At 36.6% G+C, this 22,632-nt stretch overlaps 1 protein-coding gene and 1 long non-coding RNA gene across 2 annotated transcripts; one reads left to right on the top strand and one right to left on the bottom strand.

Moving 5' to 3' along the window:
• Window positions 1-3,849: 3,849 nt before the first annotated feature.
• On the top strand, window positions 3,850-21,402 carry LOC117010722. The gene is made up of 6 exons (XR_004420749.1): window positions 3,850-3,907; window positions 8,146-8,281; window positions 13,103-13,242; window positions 14,347-14,421; window positions 19,240-19,334; window positions 20,793-21,402. It is a non-coding gene; the product is annotated as an uncharacterized LOC117010722 (long non-coding RNA).
• LOC117010721 lies at window positions 3,888-18,252 on the bottom strand. The gene is made up of 6 exons (XM_033085633.1): window positions 17,917-18,252; window positions 17,326-17,448; window positions 15,273-15,320; window positions 13,339-13,427; window positions 11,723-11,815; window positions 3,888-4,957 (listed from the first exon to the last, which is right to left on the bottom strand). The coding sequence occupies exons 1-6, from the start codon at window positions 18,077-18,079 to the stop codon at window positions 4,769-4,771; spliced, it is 705 nt and encodes a 234-aa protein (XP_032941524.1). The 5' UTR covers window positions 18,080-18,252; the 3' UTR covers window positions 3,888-4,768.
• Window positions 21,403-22,632: the final 1,230 nt, after the last annotated feature.

The raw sequence follows: 22,632 nt of genomic DNA, 5'->3' as shown, positions 1-22,632 counted from the left end.
CCAGATTTTATTCCTCTGATTCTCTCCCCAGTCCTGCTGGAGGGAGAGTGAGTTACAGGCTGTGGAGGTTTGGCTGCTGGCTAGGATTAAACTATGACACAAAACCAAGAGCAAGGTGCTGCAGATCAGAGCAGCCCTGCCCAGAAGGACTTGGGGGTGCTGTGGGTGAGAGGCTGGACATGACCCAGCCATGGCACTCCCAGCCCAGAAAGCCAAACATGTGCTGGGCTGCACGCAGAGCAGTGTGGGCAGCAGGGCAGGGAGGGGATTCTGCCCCTCTGCTCTGCCCTGGTGAGACCCCACCTGCAGTGCTGCATCCAGCTCTGGGGTCACATTACAGGAAGGACATGGATATGTTGGAGTGAGTCCAGAGGAGACCACCAAGATGATAGAGGGCTGGAGCACCGCTCTTTTGAGGAAGTTGAGAGAATTGAGTTTGTTCAGCCAGGCAAAGAGGAACTTGAGGGAAGCTGAATTGCAACCTTCTAATACCTGAGGGGAGCCTACAAGAAACCTGGAGAGTGTTTTTTTTTTTCGTAAGAACCTGTAGTGACAGGACAAGGGGCAATAGCTTCAAAATGAAAACCAGTAGGTTTGGATAAGATATCAGGAAAAAATTCTTTACTGTTTTTTCTCTCTAGTTACAATCCTTTTCCTAGACTTTCTTGCCCCACTTTTTCATGTATTTCTTCTATTTAGTCTCTGTAAAACACCTTAGAATCCTTTTTTCAATAAACTGGCAGAAAAGGTGTAATAAATAACTATTTCATTTTTCCTGTCAATGTTTCTTTAATTGCTTCTGTTACCTGCTTTGACACCAGGCTTGAAGCCTGCTACACCAACAACTTCACCAGAATACTGAAAATCTTGTGGCTTTCTCTTTGTAAATATTTTCATGAGAAAGCAGTGAAAATGTCAGGTTTGCTGGTATAGTGCCTAAAAAGGTAATCTTAATGTTCAAGAAAACACCATGCCTATATTCAGCCCCAACTTCAATATATATATATATATATGAGAAAAAAAATACATTTATTGCAGGAAATTATTTTTTTCTGATAGTAATTTTTTACAGCTTGTGAAATTTACGTGACATTTGCATCTAGGTCTATCAGATGTCTTAGTTTGTAACACTGTGTGTTATAGATATGTGTGTGGGGGCACACGATCATATAGCCTTGAAAATGCCAAATAGAGGGGGAATTTTTCTTTCCTTGACCTGCTAGTCTGGACCCTTTAGTCATTCCAGACACAGGGGATCTAGGCTCTGTGTAATCTGGAAATTAACAGTAAGGTTTGGAAAAAGAAATATATGCTTTTTTTTTAGCTAATGAGAACTTTTTATAGTTTGCTGATGTAATAAAACGTGGATAGCAGTTTACAGCAGACCACGAGATGGTGCTAGAGATGGACGACTTCAAGGAGCTTCAAGGAGTACAATAGCAGCCACTGGGTCTTGTTTCTGAGCATCAGTTAGCCATGTAATTTGCCAGAAGGAATTAAATGAGGGGCTGGTAGAAAATCTTCCCTGCAGTCCCTTTGTATGAACAGGGAATATGAGAAGTCGTATTTAAAACACCCAAACTATGATTTCTTTGGTTAGACAAATTGTGGATAAGCAGAAAAAAACCCAAAATGATGCTAAAATAATGTCTGCTTATATACACCTTCAAAATTTACACCATGTAGATGTAAAAGTAGCAACACCAAAGGCAGAGTACACTTCTGTTTAAATCAGCTGGGAATTACACGACATACATGTATTGTACTTACTGTGATGGCATCCTGACCATATTTAAGAAAAAAGAACCCTTCACATCTGATTGTGTGTGCAAGGTGAGAATTTAACACCAGAGAAGAGTAATAAACGTGTTCTTCTACTGAGATGTTGTCTTACTGAAGACCTTTAACAGAAACTGTATAATCTGGGTTGCTTACAAGTTTAAACAGTATTGAATTGCACCAACATGAGATTGTAATAATTTGTTTAGTCTGCAGAGACATAAAGTGTCTTTGAATGCTGAATAAGAATTATGGCCCTTGGCTGCTGAGCAAGAGTTATGGCCCTGAATTATTGTGTCTATCAGTCAGATGCACCAGGAACATCTCTGGTGGCCTTTGCTGCAGCAAAGGGGGGAAGTGGGGACACATCATCACATGCAGACATAACGTTGAAAATGACAAATAAAGGCAAGAAAAATTACAATTTCTAATTCCAATTTCTAGTTCTTTTGGCTCCCTATAATGGAGTGTACGTAACACAGAAAAGAATCACTTGCGTTACAGTTATTGTAGTTTTTCTCACAGGTTTTATTGTAGAAAACCACAAATATGATCAAAATGCTAGAAGTTATATATGAAGAATACTTGCATTACATTGGTCTAAGCAAGCAAAATGCAATACTTTCTTCAAGGCACAGCTTTAGAAGGGCAGAAATACAAGAGCAAAATACCTATATTATTATTTTAATAATTATCACATCTGTTAAATGAAGGTTAATCATTGTTGGTTTTGACAGCAAAATACTAGTTATATTTCATATTCAAGTGTTAGACACATTGGAGTTTTTTATTGTAAAGTGTTAGAAACTGTATTTTTCTAAAAGGCTAACTGGCTTTCATTTTCTATTTTAAAATAAAAATTTCTATATGATTTCCACCTCATGTAATAAAAACTTATCTGCCACTCACAAGACACTTAGATTAGTAGGAATTGAAAAATGTCAGTTTGAAGACATTTTATGATCAAAATAAAACTCCAGAAAAGTTTAGGATAGAGAATTTTTGAACTTGCTTTACAATGTACATTTAGAGTTACAACATTGCATGATATTACTGTGTTTTATGAGAAAAGAAGTCAAATTATGCTACTATCCTAGATATAAAATCTTAAATTTTGCAGAATTATCACTGCTGTTTTCTACAAGGGCTTATTTTCTCTTGAATTAAAAAAAAAAGAAAAAAAAAAAAAAAGATGGCAGAAGAACGAAATTCTGCATATAACCATAATTTAAATTTGAACTATAAAACAGATTCAAACTTAACTGAGGTAAATGTTACTTTTGTGGTGATAGCAGCAATGCTGATTTAACTAATACGCTTCATACAAGCTTTATGGTGGCTTGTCATCTTTTCATCAACTTGCTCCCTAGCCCATTCTATTATTTAGTGAGGTGAATACACTACCAATAATAAATGTATGACTATGAAGTGTTAGTGTATTAGATAATGAAATTAATATACTTAACACATGACAGAATCTATTTCTTGTGCAACATCTTAAGTAGTGCTGAAATAACTTGATTCTAGTGTAATTAATGCTGAAATTAATATCTAGAGTTTTGGCGTTTTTTAATTCACTAGCTTTATCAAACTCTTGGCTGGTCAGGAAGTTGTAAGTATTAAATACTTAAAACTCTCTTCTATAAGCATTTTAGTAAACATAAAGATTTTCACTATTTGAAGTCTACAACAAGCAAGCCATGAAAGCTTTTAAGGTCTCACAGACCTTTGGAATTCAGTTTACAATAGAAAATTGCTTTATTGCAATGTGCATTGGTGTGATTGACTGACTGACGACAGGATTCCTATTTCAGGGGTGCATTGTTTATTATACTTACACAGGACTGTTCTTGCAAGTGTTGTGTTATCTTGTAGGCAGCAGTTTCTTGGCATTGGTGCATCATGTCTATCATTTATACACATATGGTCTCTAATTACTTGCATCACAGAAAATTATCACTAAATCAGAGTGGAATTCCATGCACAACAATGAAGAACCAGATCTTTAACACATAATGATCCTGATAATTTTCAGGCTGTTTTCTCATGTATTTCAAATAGGTTTTCTTTGCAGGGTATGGTCAATGGACATCAAACATCTGACACTGAAAGACCCTGCTTCTCTAGGGTAGGTATCTTATGTCTCCTCCAGTGTACCCCACATAAGCACCTAGTGTTTATTTTGTTCAGTAATTTTGAACAGTGTGAATTTTCTGATGTTGTTCTGCACTCTGCTTTGCAATTGAACATGTGATTGTATTTTCCTCTGTGACTCAGGCATGGAACCCAATATGCCAGAGCAATTCTCTGCTGTGTTTGCAGGTTATCTGTTATGGCCCATCAGTGCAATGTATCTCCCTCCCTCTGCCTGCACATTGCACATCTGATACTCTGAGTACATTTTCTTAGAGAGCTGGCGTGCTGGAGAGATGCTGAAATTGCACAATGGTCTGTATGGGCTGACTTGGAGCTACAGGCGCAGAGATATCTTCAGTGCTTCCAGCATCTTCCCTTATTCTCAGATAGACTCAAGACAACTTTCCTACCTCTTTCTCCATGTCAGTCAGTCAGGGTATGCACATATGCATTTAAAAACTTCTAGAAGTTTTCTTGTCACATTCAGATGAACTTATGAGAGACAGTTTTTAAAAAGTAAAACGTTTACCACATGAAGAACTAACGGCACATTTTATGATCATGTTCCTTAGTGTTGCCATTTTTTAAATATCCCCTGAATATTTTCCCACACCAGAATATTTTGTTTCCTTAAAAACATAATTGCATAGGTTGGACACAGAGACTGATCAGTTAGTGTGTTTTTCAAACTTGGCCTTTCTCTTTTGCTACTGAATGTGCAGAAATAAAGGACGTTGGTGATTTAGAAATTTTGAAAATGCAAGAATTTTGCTCAAACAGAAATTAGTTGATCTCAAATTTCTTTATCTTCTTAGGAATGTGTGGACACTTAGGCCACTGAAAGGTAGACAAGTTAATTTTCCTGTAAATATGATACCCTGAAGTAAAAGTTTTTGTCCTTGTTGGGATCTCTTTTCTCCATCTTGCGAATATCAAGTGAGTCGTCGTTCACACACAGATAGTAACTTCTATCTTCATAGCATTGGAACTGCACTGAATCTCCTTGGTAATGCATGATGAAAAAGTTATTATCTTCACTCAGCTATGAAAATACACAACGTAAAAAACACATTATATTTCTAATGCTATTCTATAATGCTAAGTGTAACAAAAATTCATGTACATGGTTGGTTTGTTATATTTTATGCTAGTTATGCTTTTCTCCATTGACTCACATTAACCAATTTTTAAATAAACCTTAGGCCTTATCATTTTGGGATAATTCTATGATAATTATGAATAGCACAATGCCCATTTTCCTCAAAGGACTGAGTAATGCAGGACTAATAGATGCGTTCCTTTGCTTCACAAAAACACCAGTACAGTTTCCCCAGTGTCATTATGATAAATTAGGTTTTTCATCTGGTTATTTTCTCACCTTAGGCCTTCCCTGCCAATGGCCACTAGCAATCATATGTCAATCCAGAGTTCTTCTTGCCTCTTTTGAAGTAAAATTAGAATGTTATGGTAGAAATTACTCTTAAACAACTCTTCTATTACCTATGACTTTTCTGTATAACTCTAGTTTCCAATGCACTTTTTAAAAAAGATCCATCTCTGGAGCAATAGTTGTTGTCAAAAGAGCTCCTCTGTGGGGGTGTGTGTGTGTGTGAGCACTGTGTGAACGGTTATCTGATGCTAAGAGTAAGTCATTAATTAATAGTAGGTTGCAATTCATGTTTCCCCCAATTCAGCCTCCTGCCATAGAGCAGGGACTTTGTAGTATCTTTTTGGGAACATATCATAATCAAATTATTTAAACTTTCCTTTTGAGCGACCTCATTGAAAACACTTATTCTGCCCATGAGACAGTTCTGTAACTCTGACTAGTCTGGTGTATTATCATTGCTTAAGGGGACCTCTAAAAGCAAGCTGAATGCTTGAGGAAAAGCAGGAGCACATTTAAGGGTAGCAGCTTGCTGGAGATTACAGCACTGGCAATAACCACCTTTTGACAGAGGGGGCAATGTGTCCTTTAAGCCCATAGGACAACAGGAGATGGAAAGAAAATGTCCTGCAGTTATGGTAGAGTACCTCAAGGAAACTTGAGGATTCACCTTCTGATTTCATCAAACCTATAATGGTAAGAAGCTAGAACATTCTGTCCTGATCAAGTCAATGTAACAACAGTGTATCTGCAGCTTCAATCCAAAGAGTCTGTTTTAAAAAATAGTATTAAGAAAGTTGAAGAAAATTTGTCTTTGGGAAACAAATACCTTCTAGGGACTCAGAATGGTAAAAAGTAAACATAAAAGGAATAAAAATGTTTAGTGGAAGAAAATCAGTAGAAGCAAGGAGAGAGATTCATGAGTACAGAGCAGAAATTTGGGCTAGAGCAAGGGAGATTCCAATGGGATCTTGTAAAGCAAAAATGACATGCTTGCAAAAGCAGATTGAGATCCAGGAATTTAAAAATGCCTCCTGTACCTGCATGAAATGCTGGAAAATTAGCTGGAAAACTGTAAAAATTATTTGGAGAATGACATTGTGTGACTGGAAGGAAGAAGGAAGAAGGAAGAAGGAAGAAGGAAGAAGGAAAAAGGAAAAAGGAAAAAGGAAGATGGAAGAAGGAAGAAGAACTCGGACTAGAAGCATCATGAAATACCATTGGGCTGGGAGGTGTAGAAGTTGTTAAAAAACAAAATGTTTCCAAGAAATCATGGTAGCGGTGATTTTCTATTACGATCTGTAAAAAAGGATGATGACAAAGCCTAGGAATGTGGTAGACTACTGCCAGATAAAATTCCTCCTGAGAAGTTTCTGCAGTAGAGGCCAAAATAATTTGCAAGTTCCAAGAAAAAACTACTGATTTTTAGTTACAATCTGATAATTTGTTTTCCATTTCATTAAACCAAGAACCAATTTACAGCTTAGGTTTCATATTTAATGACAAAAATTACACCTTTATTCATGTCCCACAGGTGATTCACAATTTCACTTGAAATAGAATATATATGGTCATGTCAGAAAAATGCTACAAATATTGTCTTCACAGGCTAAAGAAAAACATTTCAGTGATGGGAACTACATAAAGAGATGTGAGAGGATAGTATATAAGTTTTAAAATAAATAGACTCAAAATTATATAAAATCAAATTGGATATGGCACAATGAACATTACTCCAAGCTAGGTTCAAGTGCTGCCCTCTAACCTAGGAAGAAAGTATAAAATAAAAAGGAATGGATTTGAATGGATTTGTTATGATATGCCATACAGAGGATTATAGGGCACACTGCAATCTACATTTTGCTTTAGATAAAGCAAGGAAATGAGCATGTGATCAGAGAGACACATGAGTAATACAGTGATGATAAGCAAGCTAGTAGAGCTGAGCTGCCGCCTCGACTGCATTGGAGAAGTTACAGACCTTGAAAGGCATTAAAAATTAGTTATGTGGTTTGTGGCTGAAACAGGGTTGATGAAACACCAGTGAAAATTTTGGCTGCTGTTATGTAGTGCGCAACAACATAAGGTTCTCTTTCTTCCTACTCAGCCTCAGTGTGTAGACAGGGATGGGCAAGAAGCTGGGAGGGACCCCAGCTGGGACAGCTATCTCAGAGCAGCCAAACAGATACTCAATGCCATGTGATGTCATAAAGCTTGATGTAAAGGATGGAGGAAATGGGGTTGAGGGATGGGTGTTTACTTCTGGGAAGACTACTGCTCAGACACTGTCTGGGCATTGATCTATTTGTGGGAGGAGATGAGTAAGTGCTTTTGCATCACTTGCGGTTTTTTCTGACCTTCACTTATTTTACTTTTGAGTTTTCTTCTTAATTCAAAAGTTTACTTACTTTTTGTTCTTGCTATTCTGTAATAAACAGATAGTGTGATGTTGGCTCTCGCCATTTTAATGTTAAATGTATGTTATAAGGCTAAAAGATGCTGGTGTTTTGTCATATAAGTTCTGTAATGTTAAAAGTGGATCTCTGACCATTGGGAAAGTCGAAGCAAGAAGGGCTGCACAGACTCTGAGAGGTGGGACAAAGGAGGAGCTGGGTAGGAAGAGTGACATCTGCAGGAATGTGAGAGGATGGGATTAGCAGGGGGTTGGCGTGTCAACAGCACATACAAGGATTGTTACGAGCATGGTGGTGTGTGTCTGGTGGCAGCTAAGCACCCAGCACAGCTCCCTTTCCCTCATTCAGTCCCCTGTTGTGGTTCAATAAACCTTTTGAAATTTTAATAAGCAAGTTGGTATTTCTCACATATTCTCTCCCCACTGGCAGGGAGTGGGTCTGCACGAATATTTTGGCTTCGGATGCTGGCTGGAGCAACACACCTCAGTGCATATTTTTACCACAGCTGGTCCTGTCCTGAGAAATGGTAGGGCTGTGCTTCCAGCCCTGGGTCAGTCAGCTCCAGGTATGTTGGAGATCCCTCCACTGCAAGTTAACTTTGGCCTGCATTACTGCTGCCAAAGTGATGAAGTGAATTGCTTTGGCGATACCAGCTGCAGCATTCACTCTGCCACCTTTGATTCCATTCATGCCTAAGGTGTTGGATCTCTGATGGAGCTGCCCTCAATGGTGGCGTGACTTTGTTCAGCCCAGAACAGCCCACTTTCACCCTCCATCAGACTTCTACACTGGTCATACGTGGCTACTGAAGACTGAGTGAGCCTTGCTGATCACTCCTTGGCTTTTCAAAAGATTAAGCAACTTTAGGAGCAAAAAACCTCAAAACCTCAAGATGCATGCAGGGTGCCAAAAAGCCTGTGTCTGCTAGTCTAATGCCAAGCACAGTAAACATGGAATTGTCACTACTTACAAGGTCAAAACTTCGGAACCAAGATATCTTGATGGGTCTTGTCAGATTTTACTTGTTTAGAGTTTATTTTGGCCTACTTAACTGGAATAAGTCTCTTAATAAAGTCTTTTTGGACTGCATAGCCTCTGGTGTAATCTCTCTCTTATTTATCTTGACTAAACTACTTGGTAAAATAGAGAGGACTGTGGAATAAGAGCTGTTACAGCTCTTATCAGAACTTTTACAGCTGCAGTCCTTCAGGTCCCAGTCCACACAGGCTGTGGTATTCCAGTCAAAACGTTGCGAAATGCTGTCCAGATACAATCACCTAATAACCTTGCATTATCCAGCAAGGAACAGCAGCTTGAAGAGAAGAAGCCAGATCCAGCAATTGAAATTGCTGAATTCTGTCTTTTAGTATTCTTTTAAGCAAATGTTTTGACTTGTAAAGATTTGAAACTGAGGGGAATCTGAGTGCTACTAGTACATAAGAAAAGCTGTGAGGGTAAACAATGCAAAAGTCTGAGAGTAGTAACGGGTCAAGAATAGTGAAATACTGTAGCTGAGCCAGAACAGAAGTTACACTAAAGTGAAATACTACAAATATGTACTGAAGAAGATGTGTATTTCTTTGATAACCATTATATGCCCACTAATTCCTGCACTTATGGAAGAGTAAAAAAGAGAAACAGTAAAAAATCATGCATAATTAATGCAAACAGTAAAATGAGAGCTGTCTTACCTACTGTGAGAATTATGTGCAAGGGGTAGGGAAACTGGGAAAACCTTTTAAGTGGACAGTCTAAAGGGAAATACTGTTCTGTAGCACTGAGATCATTCTGTTGTATGGTTAACTGCATTTTCTTCTATATCATTAATTATGATAAGCATGATCTAATATAGAGTTAAAATAAACACAGTTATAAGTAAATGCTCCTGAGTGAACTGCTGGGGTTGGCTTCTCCACTACTGCTCTGGCTGGGATGCTGCCATTGTGTGAATTTTGTGAGGCCATAGTTGTGTCTACAATGCAGTTTTCCATTCCACAACAGGATTGCAATTAATATTGGTTGTCACCTGTGTTGCCTTCCTGACTTAATCCCCAATAAGAATCAGATGTTATTGCTAACTATTACTTGCTGCAATTTAAAAAAAAAAATTGTTGTTATTACAACCTGATATTTTAAAATTAAATTTGATAAAAGACATTTCAATTAATATTGATTGTGAACCATGTTTTGATTGCCCTGGTTACAGAAAATGAATGTTTTCAACACCATATACAGCTTTTCCTGGTATAACAATAGGGTCCACAGATTCTCATGTTTCTGCTAGTTCTACTGGCAGGCTTCAAACAGAAAAGGAAAATGCCTGTCTTTAAGATTTACTATTCAAAGCTAGCAGATTAAATATCACATTGCAACCCTGCATAGTTTTGTCGTTTTCCATAAGAAGTATTTCTCCATCTCACTCCCACGCTTTCTCATCCTAAGTACAATGCAGGCATTATTCATCACACTAGAAATTATTTACTGATCAGTACACTCATTTTAGAAAGTTTCTGAGTTTATTCTGAGTTGCCTATGATTTTGCCTCTAAACCCAACTGGATGTGGTTCAACTGCAGGCTTTTGATTTCTCTTCATACAAATGAGTAACATTTGTCTTCTATTTCAGAGTATCAGCAAGAAACCATGATGCATAGATCACTATCTGTTAAGTTTTTTTAAGTAATGAAGGGGTTACAAAAACCCAAAGTGATATATAGATCTCTATAGGCAATTGTTACAGCTCTTTCCAGATGTCTCCCAGAACTTGCAGGCATAAAGACACTTATGTCTTTGTGAAGCTCCACAGAAAAGGGATGTATTTTTATGTTTAAAAAAGTGTATTAAATAAAAAAGTGTATTAAATATAATTTGCAAGATTCAATATGACTGAATGTGATATACAAGGATCACAAAGAGGGGACAAAAAGTTGCATTTAAAATTTCTTAAGTTTTCTCCTTCTGTGTGGAGCGAAGGAATACTAGTGGCACATGAGTAACTCAGCAGAACTTAAACTGAAGGACCCACTTAGATTTTCCAGGCCCAGAATGCAGGACATATGTCCATTAATTATTATTAGTATTGAAAACCATTTCAGATAGACTTCACTTTACTTGTTAATTCAATACTTTCTAACTTAGGAGAATGGTTAGCATTTTAGAAATTTTAGGCTTGGAATTTCAGGTTTTCAGGGTTTCGTAGTCCCTTTTGTGAAGTTCTGGAACTACCTGGGTCCAGATAGCTCTAATTTTGCCTATTGAAATTGGAAAGATTGTCATTTCAGTTGAATAGCAAACCCACAGGACTACAACCCTAACAAAAAATTATTAGTTACATTTCCTTAGTTTTGCATTTCTCTATGTTATAATGTCTATTGTTGTAAAGCTTAGGTATCCCAAAGAGCAACTAATTTCCTTCATGCCTACTATGTTTTATCATTTCTATCTAGAGAAGAGCCAACAAAACCAAGCTTTGTCACAAAAACATGTTAAGAAACCACCCAGCTATCTGTATTTCTGTCCACAATGCATTACTCCTGATTTATAATCATCTGATGATAAGGAATTCAGTCTGAAAATATGACAGGGTTTATTACTTCCCAGAAGTTTATGACTGATGGATTCATTAATTCTTAAAAAATCATCATTTTTGTAATATGGTTCTTCTAGATATGCTAATACACTCATCCAGATTTTCTGCATCTTGACTAAGAATTTGTACCAGACAAAATCTATTTTGCATCTCCCTCCATTTTGTATAAGCATAATAATGCAGGAAACACATCCACTTTTCATGTTTTAATTGAAAGTCAGATATTTTGCCTTGAGATTGAAGGTTGTAGTCATAAACACAAGTCAAGGGAAAATTTCTTATTTGCCTTTTTCTGACAAAAGTAAGCAATTTTTCACTTAATGAGTAACAGGATGAATTTAGCACCCTTTTTAGACACTTGTATTTGCATGCACAGTCTCACACACAGGTTTTTATACGTTTGATCATGATTGTATACCTGTTTAAAGTCAGGATCTTCATGGTTGCATGTTTTATCATTGCAGCTCCCCATTGAAGGGTAATCTGGCTCTGAGCAGGATGCTTTTAAGACCTGTGTTTACAATACAAAGATTTGTTATTTTATAATTTTATTCGGCAACTTTTCCTTCATATTTGGCTTTTAAACCCCATCACACATGGCATTAATTCTGAAGAAAACTGTATTTTAAAAAAGTTTATTAATTATTACCTTCAAATAATCAAAAATTAATAAACTGATAAATTGTTGAAAAACTTCCATTAATATATTCTTCCTTTACCAGTTGCAATGCAAAATGAATTGGGTTGAAAGCAAGTACTCAAGTCCTTCAAACTGTGTAATGCCCAGGCTCTATTAAGAAATGCAGCCCTGATTGAACCATATAGTACCGGGATACCAAAATTCTATTCCCGACAAGAAGTCTTGTCCTGCTCCATACCAGAGTCCCTGTTGAGATTAAGGAAAGTATTTGTATTGTGCTGGAAAAAGAAAGGTCCGTGATCTTTCCAAGGCTTATACATATTTGGTGGACATTAAGTATGTCTTACTTCATCTTCAGATAAGACCTGCTTTCAATTATGTCAAGAAACAATCTGGTATGACCTGGAATTTCGAAATAGTTCATTGGAAAGTAAAATCCAATAAGGCTCAACAGTTATTTTCCTGATTTACTGGAACACTCTTCAAACAATTCGTTTATGAAAGGGCATCCTCTGAACCAGAAAAATCCTTTTAGAACAGTTGCTGTTTCAGGGACAGAAAGGAAAATCCCTTTCTGTGAGTAATAGGGTATAAATATAATTTATGTAACTTACAACTCACATTTCCCTAGAAAAATGCAGGAAATATATTTTATGGAGTAATTTATGAGTTAAAAACAAATAAAAAACATCCGGGACTTTTTGAGGAAGCATTTGGTGTTTCACACCTCCATGCATGGCTGACATTAGATGAAGGGTTATTCTTTATCTCAACATACCTATGTAAACAGAGCTTCTTGGACCTTTGTTCTGTTTTTGACGGTAAATTGCAACACAGCATTCTTCCTCAGACAGATTTTAGCAATGGTTATAATCCCTCACTGGGGAAGACTAGCCTTGCCTTCTCTTCCTATCAGATATAAATCTTCACAAGACTGGAGAAAATAGGACTGCTTAGACACCAGATGGTAAATGTTTAAAACAGGATGTTCAGCTGTGTTTTCTTTTCATCATATTCCTTATCTTGTGATGTGTGTTCATTGGAAGAAAATAATTTCCATCTTAAACTCATTTCTTTCCAAGGCAAGATTCCTGCTTTTTACTCCCCTCTTATTTTCCTGCATGTTTTCTGGCTAAGAAGTTCCCTCTTCCTCTGCAGAGTCTGGACCGCAACATCCCTGGCTGTCTTCAAGTGGCAGTAATCAACTACTCAACCCAAAATTTTTTACAATAACCCTCTGAGTATTTCCCAAGAAAGAATAAAGGGACATTCTCGGAAATTACGAAATGTGGCAGGTGGTAAGTAAAGTGAATTTGAAAAAGGTCTGTGTGAGAAATTGTCTTATTGTAAGAGAGAGCACACATAATTTATAAAGAAAATAAACAACTTCTTACCTTTAGAGACAGATGCTTCTTACCCTTACATAACAGGACAAATTCATTAAGCTTTGATCTCTGTGTGAGGCTTACCAAATTTTTAGAATCTGTTTTACACAGAAGAGAATATTGTAATTATATGAATATAAAGTTATAAAATGAACAAGAGCTGAATATGCTCTGCAAAGAGAAAACATCATTTATAGGCATAGGAATATAAATACACACAATCAGTCTTGATACCATTCTCTTGTCTAAAATATTTAAAGCCTGTGACTGTGAGACTTTAAATTTGACATTCTTCAGTCTGATAAACTGACAATGTTCATTGTTACTTTCTGGTACTTCAAGGCCTCAGCAAAAAGTAAATAAATTAAGGTACCCTTTGCCAATGGATACAGCACACAAGAGCATTACCTAGCAAAACCCATTACATTAATGTCTACTCAGTGATGCTATACCTATCTGACTGACTTGCAAACTTACTTTGAAAAATACCTTGTGCTTTTAGAAGTATCTCAAATGAATCATTTAAGGCAAAAAATATATAAAAGAAAGTGGCAGTTGATCTATATGTTTGACACTGCAGCAACTGAATATAAATTGAAAAGACATTAGGTTATCATGTATTAATATTGCAAGAGTTTGGAGTTTGGAGGTTTTTTACATATTATCAAAAATATTTTTTAGCCCCTGAAGGATATTCAGAATTAGCTGAATGTGTTCATGCCATTTGACTGCTTTTAGCTGCTCCTGGCCCTGATTTTAGTTGCCTTAACTTTCCTTAACTGTAATGTTTTTGTATTATTCTTCTGAAGGATTTTTTTCTGAGACAGTTATAGTATAAAAATAACATAAAAATCTTTATTAAAAATGGAGAAAAACTCTCTAGTCTGAACTGATATGCTTTATTCAGTTTGCATGAGTATTCCGATAAATATAGTAGACTCTAGATCTACAATTCTATAATTTTTATTTTTTGTGACATCACCCTGGATTGCCTCAGTCGCAATTGTCCAATTTCAGATGCAGCGTTTAAAAGACACATCAAGAGGCAAGTCAAGTCTAAACACATCAAGTCAAGACTGTTCTCTCTTGAAGGTAAGAGCCACAACAAAAGAGGTATGCAAGTGTCCATTCAGTTGACCAGGGACATCCATCAACATGATTTGCATCCTAACTATCCTTGTCTTCCTCCAGCTATAGTGTTTCCTGTGACTTGCTTATACATTGTTTAGTCTGACTAAGTCCAAAGCAGCCCAACTTCCTCTAAAAGATGTGATGACTCGTTTATCAGGAAGTAAGTAAGGAACCTTTCCATGATTGCATATCAGTGATACTTTCATTCTCTGGTGGCTTTTGAATTAATTAGCTTGTCTGTCTGGTAACTAAAACCTTACCAGATGGGTATGTGTACTCAATGGTTACAAGAGCCCTTGATGACTGGAATTAGAGTAGATCTCTCCTCCACTGTAATACCTGAGCTAATATATCTTTGATTTTTTGCAATCATTACTTTAGTGTACAATGTGAAAGTTCTAAAAGTGTGCCTCCTCTTTCTTCATATTAATTTCTTTTTGGTTTTACTCTCCCGCTAAAACAGGTCTTTCCTAGTTAAATCTCATATGCCAGCAATAGAACACCCATACTTTTCTACAAAAAAAATTGCATGTTCCAGTTGGTATACAACATATTCCCTTACATTCATTTATGTACCCCTAATTTACAAATTTAGTAACATGGAATATTTCTTCTCATGGAACACAGAAAGGCTCTCTTATTTTTAGGCCTGTCCAGTAACCCGAGCTAAGTGAAAAATCTGATACAATATGTTACTTCTAATGTCAAGTCTATGTGTAAACCACTGCTACCTTCTTTTCCTAATCTCAAACGTATCTTCAAAACCAGACCCTAACAAAGAGATTATACCTTTTTTCCCACATGAGGCTTACCAGTAACTGCTGCTTCATTGCTTGTGAACACGCCTAACCACGCAATATCTAAAATAGAAGGTATTTAACAAATATGTGGAATTAGAGAGCTACATTCCTCTGATTTAAAAATAATACAAACAGTTTAAAGCATTGTTTTGAAACATAATCTGAGAAGGACTGTGTAATAGCAACAGACATCAGATTTCTTTTCCTGATGGTCTCTGCATTAATTTAACCCTGGAATGCTGTACAGTTAGACTTGTGAACAGGTACACTGAAGTCTGAACACTGAGCCTAAAAGGTGTATTGATGGCTTAATTATCTTTTTCAACAGAGAATGCACCTCAGAAATTAGGTTGGTGACCAGCTGTAAAGCCTAGTATGCTATTAAAGAGGAGCCTGAAGTGCTATGGCAGTGAAAGTGAAAACTGTAATATGAAACATATGGGATTGGAAGGCAACAGGTAACAATAGCAGGTGGTTTATGGCTTTTCTAGCATCAGCCTGAATCACACAGCCAGTCACCTGGGGGGAACATCACCCACTTCAGGTAAAAATGTCACAAACATCCTGGTTACAACAGGCTCCTAATATTATGTTGTATTAACTGCATCATGAATATATGTCTGTGGTATTTCTGTTCATAGTAATATTTCAGAGCATCACAGCATTTCCTTTTTTTTTTTTTTTTTTAAATTTTATTTTTGTCTTCTAGGGATATCACTATCTTCTACATCAGGCTTGTCAGACTTTGTATCTGTTCACAAATTGCTTCCACTATATCCCTACACAGGTTTTGGCTCTCTTCATAAACTAGCAATAATAATTGCCTGAGTGACTTCAAAATTTGATGGAGTTATCAAGGAAAAGATACTGAAAAATATATAAAACACACTTCAATAACCTATCAGTGTAGCTGTTGTTATTCTCAATTTAATAGAATAAAAATTTTAGTAATTCAACAGCTAACATAAAGATTTCAAATTTTTCCTCTATATATTTTGGTTAAAAATATGTTTTATTGAGGTTTTTTTCCTACTTCATGTCTCTGGAAATGGTACCATTCTAGAATAACTGTATCATTCTAGCAAAATTGCATTTAATATTATTTAACTCTACCAAAATTATATCCTCTAACAAGCCTTTGCATGATAATACTTATGATAACATCTTTGGTGTCAAATACAAATTTGACATCTTTGGTGTCAAATACAGAAGTCCCATTTGAGACAAAAGAGTTCACCGAAAAACAAAATACCCCAACAAATTCCAAAATATGCTCTATTGTCTCTATTTTACATTTGTTCTTGCATTTTGCATTTGTTCTTGAGCGTTACCTTTCCTTCCTCTCTCTTTAGAACTAAATGTCTAGACTCCCACTAATTCAAATGAGCATGAACAATACAAACTTATCATTTAAAGAATATAGCTTACCTACTCTAAATCAGGTTAAAAGTTTTCTTGCATCATTATCAATATTCATAGACATCCAATATATTATTATGTCTACAGAGGATCATAGAATAATTTAAAGTGGAAAAGACCATTGCAATCATTGAATATCACCATAATCTGACACTGCCAAGTACACCTAGTTCCTAATCACCACCAAACACCTAAATCCCAGCAGGGGTGGAGGCACAAACCTGGGCAGCCTGTTCTGAAGCTTGGCAACACTTTCAATAGAGAAATTTTACCTAATATTTAATCTAAAGCTCCCCTGGCACAACCCGAGGCTATTTCCCCTCATCCTGTCTCTTGTTACCTGGGAGAAGAAACCAATCCCCACCTGGCTGCACCCTCTTGTCAGGCAGCTGTAGACAGTGATAAGGTCCCTCCTGAGCCTCTTTTCCTCCAGTCTAAAGACCTGCAGCTCCCTCGCCTGCTCCTCAGAGGACTTGTGCTCCAGACCCCTCCCCAGCTCCACTGCCCTTCTCTGGACATGCTCCAGCACCTCAATGTCCTTCTTGGACAGAGGGGCCCAGGGACACATGACATACAATAGTACATTTGAAAATGGCCTGAGTACTATACACACACCTGGTAAGTTTTGGTACATAAAGAACACTACCTTCATGGGATTGTGAATCCTTGGTAGATATTTCATGATGACCATCTTCATCTATATCAAAATGCACTGTTTTTGAATCTTCAGTTAGTATATAACATTTCACTGTTTTTCGCAGGCTAAACTCTAATAAAAATTAGTTATAATTAGTTTATAACTAATAAGTTTATAACTTAAATTACAACAATAGAGAAATTGCAACATTCCATTAGAAATAGATCAAGTGCCTTTTTTAAACAATCTTTACTTGATAACCTATGTATATTTGAACTATGAGCAGTATAGCCAATGCATACTAGAAGTCACCCACTGGGCTTAAGCAGCTGTTTTGAGGGCTTGGTACTGGTGTGAAGAAGGAAAATAAGTATTTATTTGCCTAGAAGGTTATGTCAGCAAGCAGGAAAGACGCATCTCAACTTTTCAGGGAGATAACATGTGAAAACTTGAGTTTGACAAAATAGCTTCAAACTCAAGTCCCTGAGGAACAGTGTAAGGAAAAGGGATAGTGGATAGCATGCAGATAACTGTGTTGAAAAAGACTAAAGCCTAATGGGGACAGGATGAATTTGCATGTGGGTCCACATTTGCAGTTACCTGATGGAGTAGACTTAGAGTGGCCAATGGAGCTCTGTGGGAAGGCCGAGGCAAAGCAACGTTGTTTACAGAGGCCTTTGAATGGGGAGACATGAAAAATAAAGCTGTAAATTTCATTATGAAGAAAAGAGGAGATAAAATAGGGAATATTTCTCTGCAGCATACAGTTTATAGACTAGTTTCCTGTATTTCATAGGTAAGTACTTGCCTGTTTCCCAGTTTTGCATTTTGAATATTCTATCTGAGTATAAACAGGACTTTTAGGTTAGAGTGCTTATGGCTACCTAAAATAGCAGCATTTAGTTTGGGGGTCAGGCATCTCATACTGAAAATAAAACAAAAAACCCCAGGTATTTCTAACTAAAAGTTTCCAGGAGAGATACTGTTCCCATTAACTCCTGAATATAACTGTGTTGTTCTGGATTATGAAGGATGTATGTCCAGACACTTGGATTTCAGACACCTCCAGAATAAGGAACAGTTTGGATTATGTTCAGCTGAATATTGTTTCACTGGAAGAGATCTGATGCTTTCAAATGCAGTTAAGACATTTCTGAGAACACACAGACCTCCAGGGTATGCTGCAAAATAAAAAATCCTGTCTTTGCCAGAATAATTAGGCAAGCAAAACAACAGGATACACAGAATGCATCAGCAGTAGCATAATGTATTAGGAATGCTTGACTTCACCAAAACCTTTGTTACTTATTTTATAATGAGGTACCTCCTCTGAAACATCTGTATTTACGCAAATATTAAAAAAAAAAAAAAAAAAGCATTGTTTCCAAGAAGCTTTCTTTCCACCCTGTTTAGGCTGAGCAGAAGCTCTGCACATACAATGAAAGAGAATGGTGATTATGCACACTCTGACAGCCTGCGTCACACCCTCCAGAGGTGGCAGGTTCTGTGCTGGACCTTTGATCACATGGTAGCTCATTTATGGTTGGACAAAGGTTTTCTCTTCAAAGGTAGTTGGCAATCAGGCTTCCAGGGAAAAAAAAAAAAGATGGGCTGTTCTAAAAAGCAACAGTACAACTGCAATAATGAATTTAAAAATTTTATATTGAAGTAGATATAGTGTAAGGATTCTACTTATAACTTAGAATTACAAGAACTAGTACCCAAACTAAAATGGTTGGCCGGTCTGCTTATATCATTTGCTCTTTTCCAGGGAGGTACATTTGTACATTAGGAATTACTGGTCTGTACATGGTGGTGTGAAAATGTCAGTAATGTCAGTATTTTAAGAAGTATTTCTCTTCTGGTTATTTTAAAGGTAGCTTTTGGGGTCTGTTTTTCACCAAATATTTTTATTTTTGACAGCATTATAGAAAAGCTGTTCCACATGATTAACTTCATTGGATTTTGCCTTGAATTAGAATATTCTTTTCAAGATTACAAACAAACCTGTTACTCAGGTAAGAGTTACCTGGCCTTCTAGCAGCTGTTCTCGTATTTGGAAACAGAAATTGCTTCTCCACAGACTGCTGTCTACGAGGAGGTATTTGATAGGGCTTTTTACGGCCTGAGCGGAGCAACATTGCAGAGGCACTGAAGAAATACTGATGAGGATGGTCTCAGCTGACTTCTTTTTTGAGTCCTAAAGTAGGAGTTAGAATCTGTCAAAAGACTTTGTCTTTCCATTGAGAAACAAGTTTTCAAAAGCAATTTTGATAAATGACTGTTAATGGAAGTAGATAAACTCAATAAATGTTTGCATGACCTAAGCCTTTGTCTTGAAAAGCAAAACCAGTGTGTTTCCAGTGATAGCAAATGAGTTAACTATCTGAACTTCCACTAAGATGCACGCTAACATGGAAACAGAGTTGTGTTGAAGGAATCTGTTTTGAGAGACTACCCCTTACGATATAAGTAGTGTTTGTGGCTTCAGTTTATGTTTGTCAATCATAGGAAGATAGCTTTATTTTGCTAACTGAATTGGAAAATCACATTCATTTTGTGAACACAGTCCAAGATAATTGTTCATAAGTGATTGAAAATGATGCTAACTTCAAAACACGATAATCTGACTCTCAGAGGTATATGCAGATATATTGCAATCTTAAACAAGGTTCAGTAAATCTTGCCTTAGAAATCAGGACTGGAATTTGGAAATTTGAGGAATATATTAGAATTATTATGGAATATGAGTTGGGATAGATATTTGAAGGAGAAGTTGGTGTCTAAGAATGTGAACTATGTTGATGATGAAACCACCCAGGGAGCCACTAAAGTATCCTGAAATTGCAAGTTAAATTACTGCATTTCAGACAAGCTGGGGACCTTACTTTGGTTTAAAGAAAGGGAAACTGAAATTCTGAAGTCTGCTCTCCTAAAATCACCTGTTTATGACAAGTGTTTATGGCAAGTGCAGACCAAATAAAACAATGAGTTTCAACTCTTTCTGGTATCCTGGTGAATGAAACAAGTGAAAATGGGTACAATTTTAGCTCCATGCCGCTTTGCACAGAATAACTAAATATCTGTCAGACCAGAGAGACCATGGCTCTGATGCAAGTGTAATGGCTTGTAAATTCACCCAAGGAATTGTAGGGCAGTTCTGTTTTCTGGTTTGGTTCACTTCCCTGGTGCAAAACTTCACATTAAATTTTTACATTAAATGAAAGACTTCTATCCCTGGAAATTTTCTTGTTACTAGACTCTTCAACTCTAGTTGTAACAACATTCAGTTAGATCACTGAAAAGTGGAACACTTATTTTATGGATTTCTCTTCCTTGTAAATAGGGTTTATATCATGAGTGGTAACTTGCAGCAAGAGGTAGAAAGAAAAGGCTGGGTCTTCCTAATCTTGCTGAACTGCTTTATCACAGGGCATTCTAAACAAAAGAAAACATTCTTTGTGTTTTTTCGCTAGGAACCTGGTCTCTGGAAACTTCCACCTGAACTGGGCTCTGTGGTGTGTGTGGACAGTAATACCACCTTTTGGAACTTGAGAGATGTAAGTCTCTAGGTGTTCATTAACAAAACATTAAGACTTTGCTAGTCTATGAAGCTCAAAACCAGACAATCATTTACTCAAGTTTCCTACCGAAAACAAGTGTCACTCTAGTTTGGCTGCTCTTGATCAGAAGTTCTGAAGATCCCAATTCCCGATTTTGATCTATGTTCAGAATCTTGCACCTGCATTACTTACAAGTCAGAAAAGGAGAATGTTCACAAGTCAGGACTCTGAAGAATTCCTGAAGAGGACAGGCCAGTTCAAAGACATTTTCAGAAACATATTTAGGAAGCAGATAAATTGTTAAGAAACTTTCTTTGATGAATGATGGACAGGTAACCTTGATGTTATGGAGGACTCCATGAAAGTTTGATTATGTTGTCTCGTTTAAACAAGTAGAAAATAGAAAAGACTGTGGTAGCTCTCCAGAAGCTTCACCTCTGTTAGCTCTCCAGAAGCCAATTAATTGTTCCCCATAACAATTAAAGTTCTCTACAATAAATAAAACAAGTTTTTATACCTTGAATTGTCTCATATATTCCTTAAGACAGAGTGGCATATAAATACTCCCATTTCAAGAAACCTTTCCTGTCATTACGTGTTCTTATATATATGTCACCTACAGCCACATTTTTCATTCTTTGTCATAGTTTTTTATGCTGTGTATATCTCCCTATTTTTTATCTTAATGTCTTTCATATCAATTTCTTCAGTTCTCTTCTCTCTTCTATGTGTACCAGTAAGGTACCCATTGAACAGGATTAGGAAGATTTGGATATTGTTCTTGGCTGCAGACTTGTCAAACACTGTTTTGGAAACTTGTATCTGATTTGTTTATTTGGCATCTAAACTAAGTACAAGGGAATTAAAGCTCTTTAAACTGCTGTGACTAGCAGCAGTCTAGGGACTGCTAACAAACTAATGAGTGTGTTTGTGGCCAATGATAACAAGATCACACCAAAAGCAGAGGAAATTTGAATTTTTTTCCTACTACATAGATTAGATGAATTCACTAATATGAAGACAGCAAAAAAAATCTGTTATATAGCTTCTCTTGCTCCCATTGTGATCTTGATTGTTCTTAGCCATCATTCTCTCATTTAACCCCATGACACATGTGATCATAAAATTAAACTAAATCAAATTCAGTACATGAAAACAACAGTTAGAATTTTGGAGTTCATTAGTATTGTGGTATGCTTCAAATATTATCTCATACTGTGCTGATCAATTAATAACAAGATAAGTTCAAGATCCTTTTAGGGTCAGAGTATATTTGGTTGCAGCTGTCAGTCCTGATAGCAAAGATAGTAATTCCTCCAAGTTTATTTCACTTTAACAGTGGATTAAAAAGAATTTTTGGCATCCTATAGCTAATAAAAAAATGAGGTTGTAGTTTCTTTCAAATCAGACTTTACAAAATCTATCATCTAAACTAGACACAGGAATACACAACAGTGCACATAAACTAGACGAAGAAAGATTTCTTAAGAAAACTCTAAAGTCAACTGAAAAAAATCACTATTTCATAGAATCTCAACAAACTGTCTGATAATATAATCTTAAATTATTTAACCCTGCTGCAATCTACCATTCTTGCTTACCTTATTTTGTGTGTTTTTGTCTCTGCTGGGACACTTCTACTGAACAGAATGTTAGAATCAGCTCTGTTACAGCCAATTTATTGCCTGAACAGAGGGCAGGAAGCCAAACCTCTGAATAAAACAAAAGTCTGACGTAGACCTAATCTTCTAGA

The sequence above is a fragment of the Catharus ustulatus genome, chromosome Z (assembly GCF_009819885.2).
Source record: "Catharus ustulatus isolate bCatUst1 chromosome Z, bCatUst1.pri.v2, whole genome shotgun sequence".
Taxonomy (NCBI): domain Eukaryota; kingdom Metazoa; phylum Chordata; class Aves; order Passeriformes; family Turdidae; genus Catharus; species Catharus ustulatus.
This window is presented reverse-complemented; position numbering and strand designations above follow the sequence as displayed.

Bases quoted from the DNA above. Each gene is read 5' to 3' on its own strand.
- LOC117010721 (XM_033085633.1), bottom strand. From the start codon at position 18,079: ATGCTGCAGAGAAATATTCCCTATTTTATCTCCTCTTTTCTTCATAAT. The intron at 15,321-17,325 runs GTAGTGTTCTTT...CTTCTATTTTAG, and splicing joins GGATTCACAATCCCATGAAG to ATATTGCGTGGTTAGGCGTG. The intron at 11,816-13,338 runs GTAAGAAGTTGT...TTGTAAACACAG, and splicing joins AGAAGCATCTGTCTCTAAAG to GTCTTAAAAGCATCCTGCTC.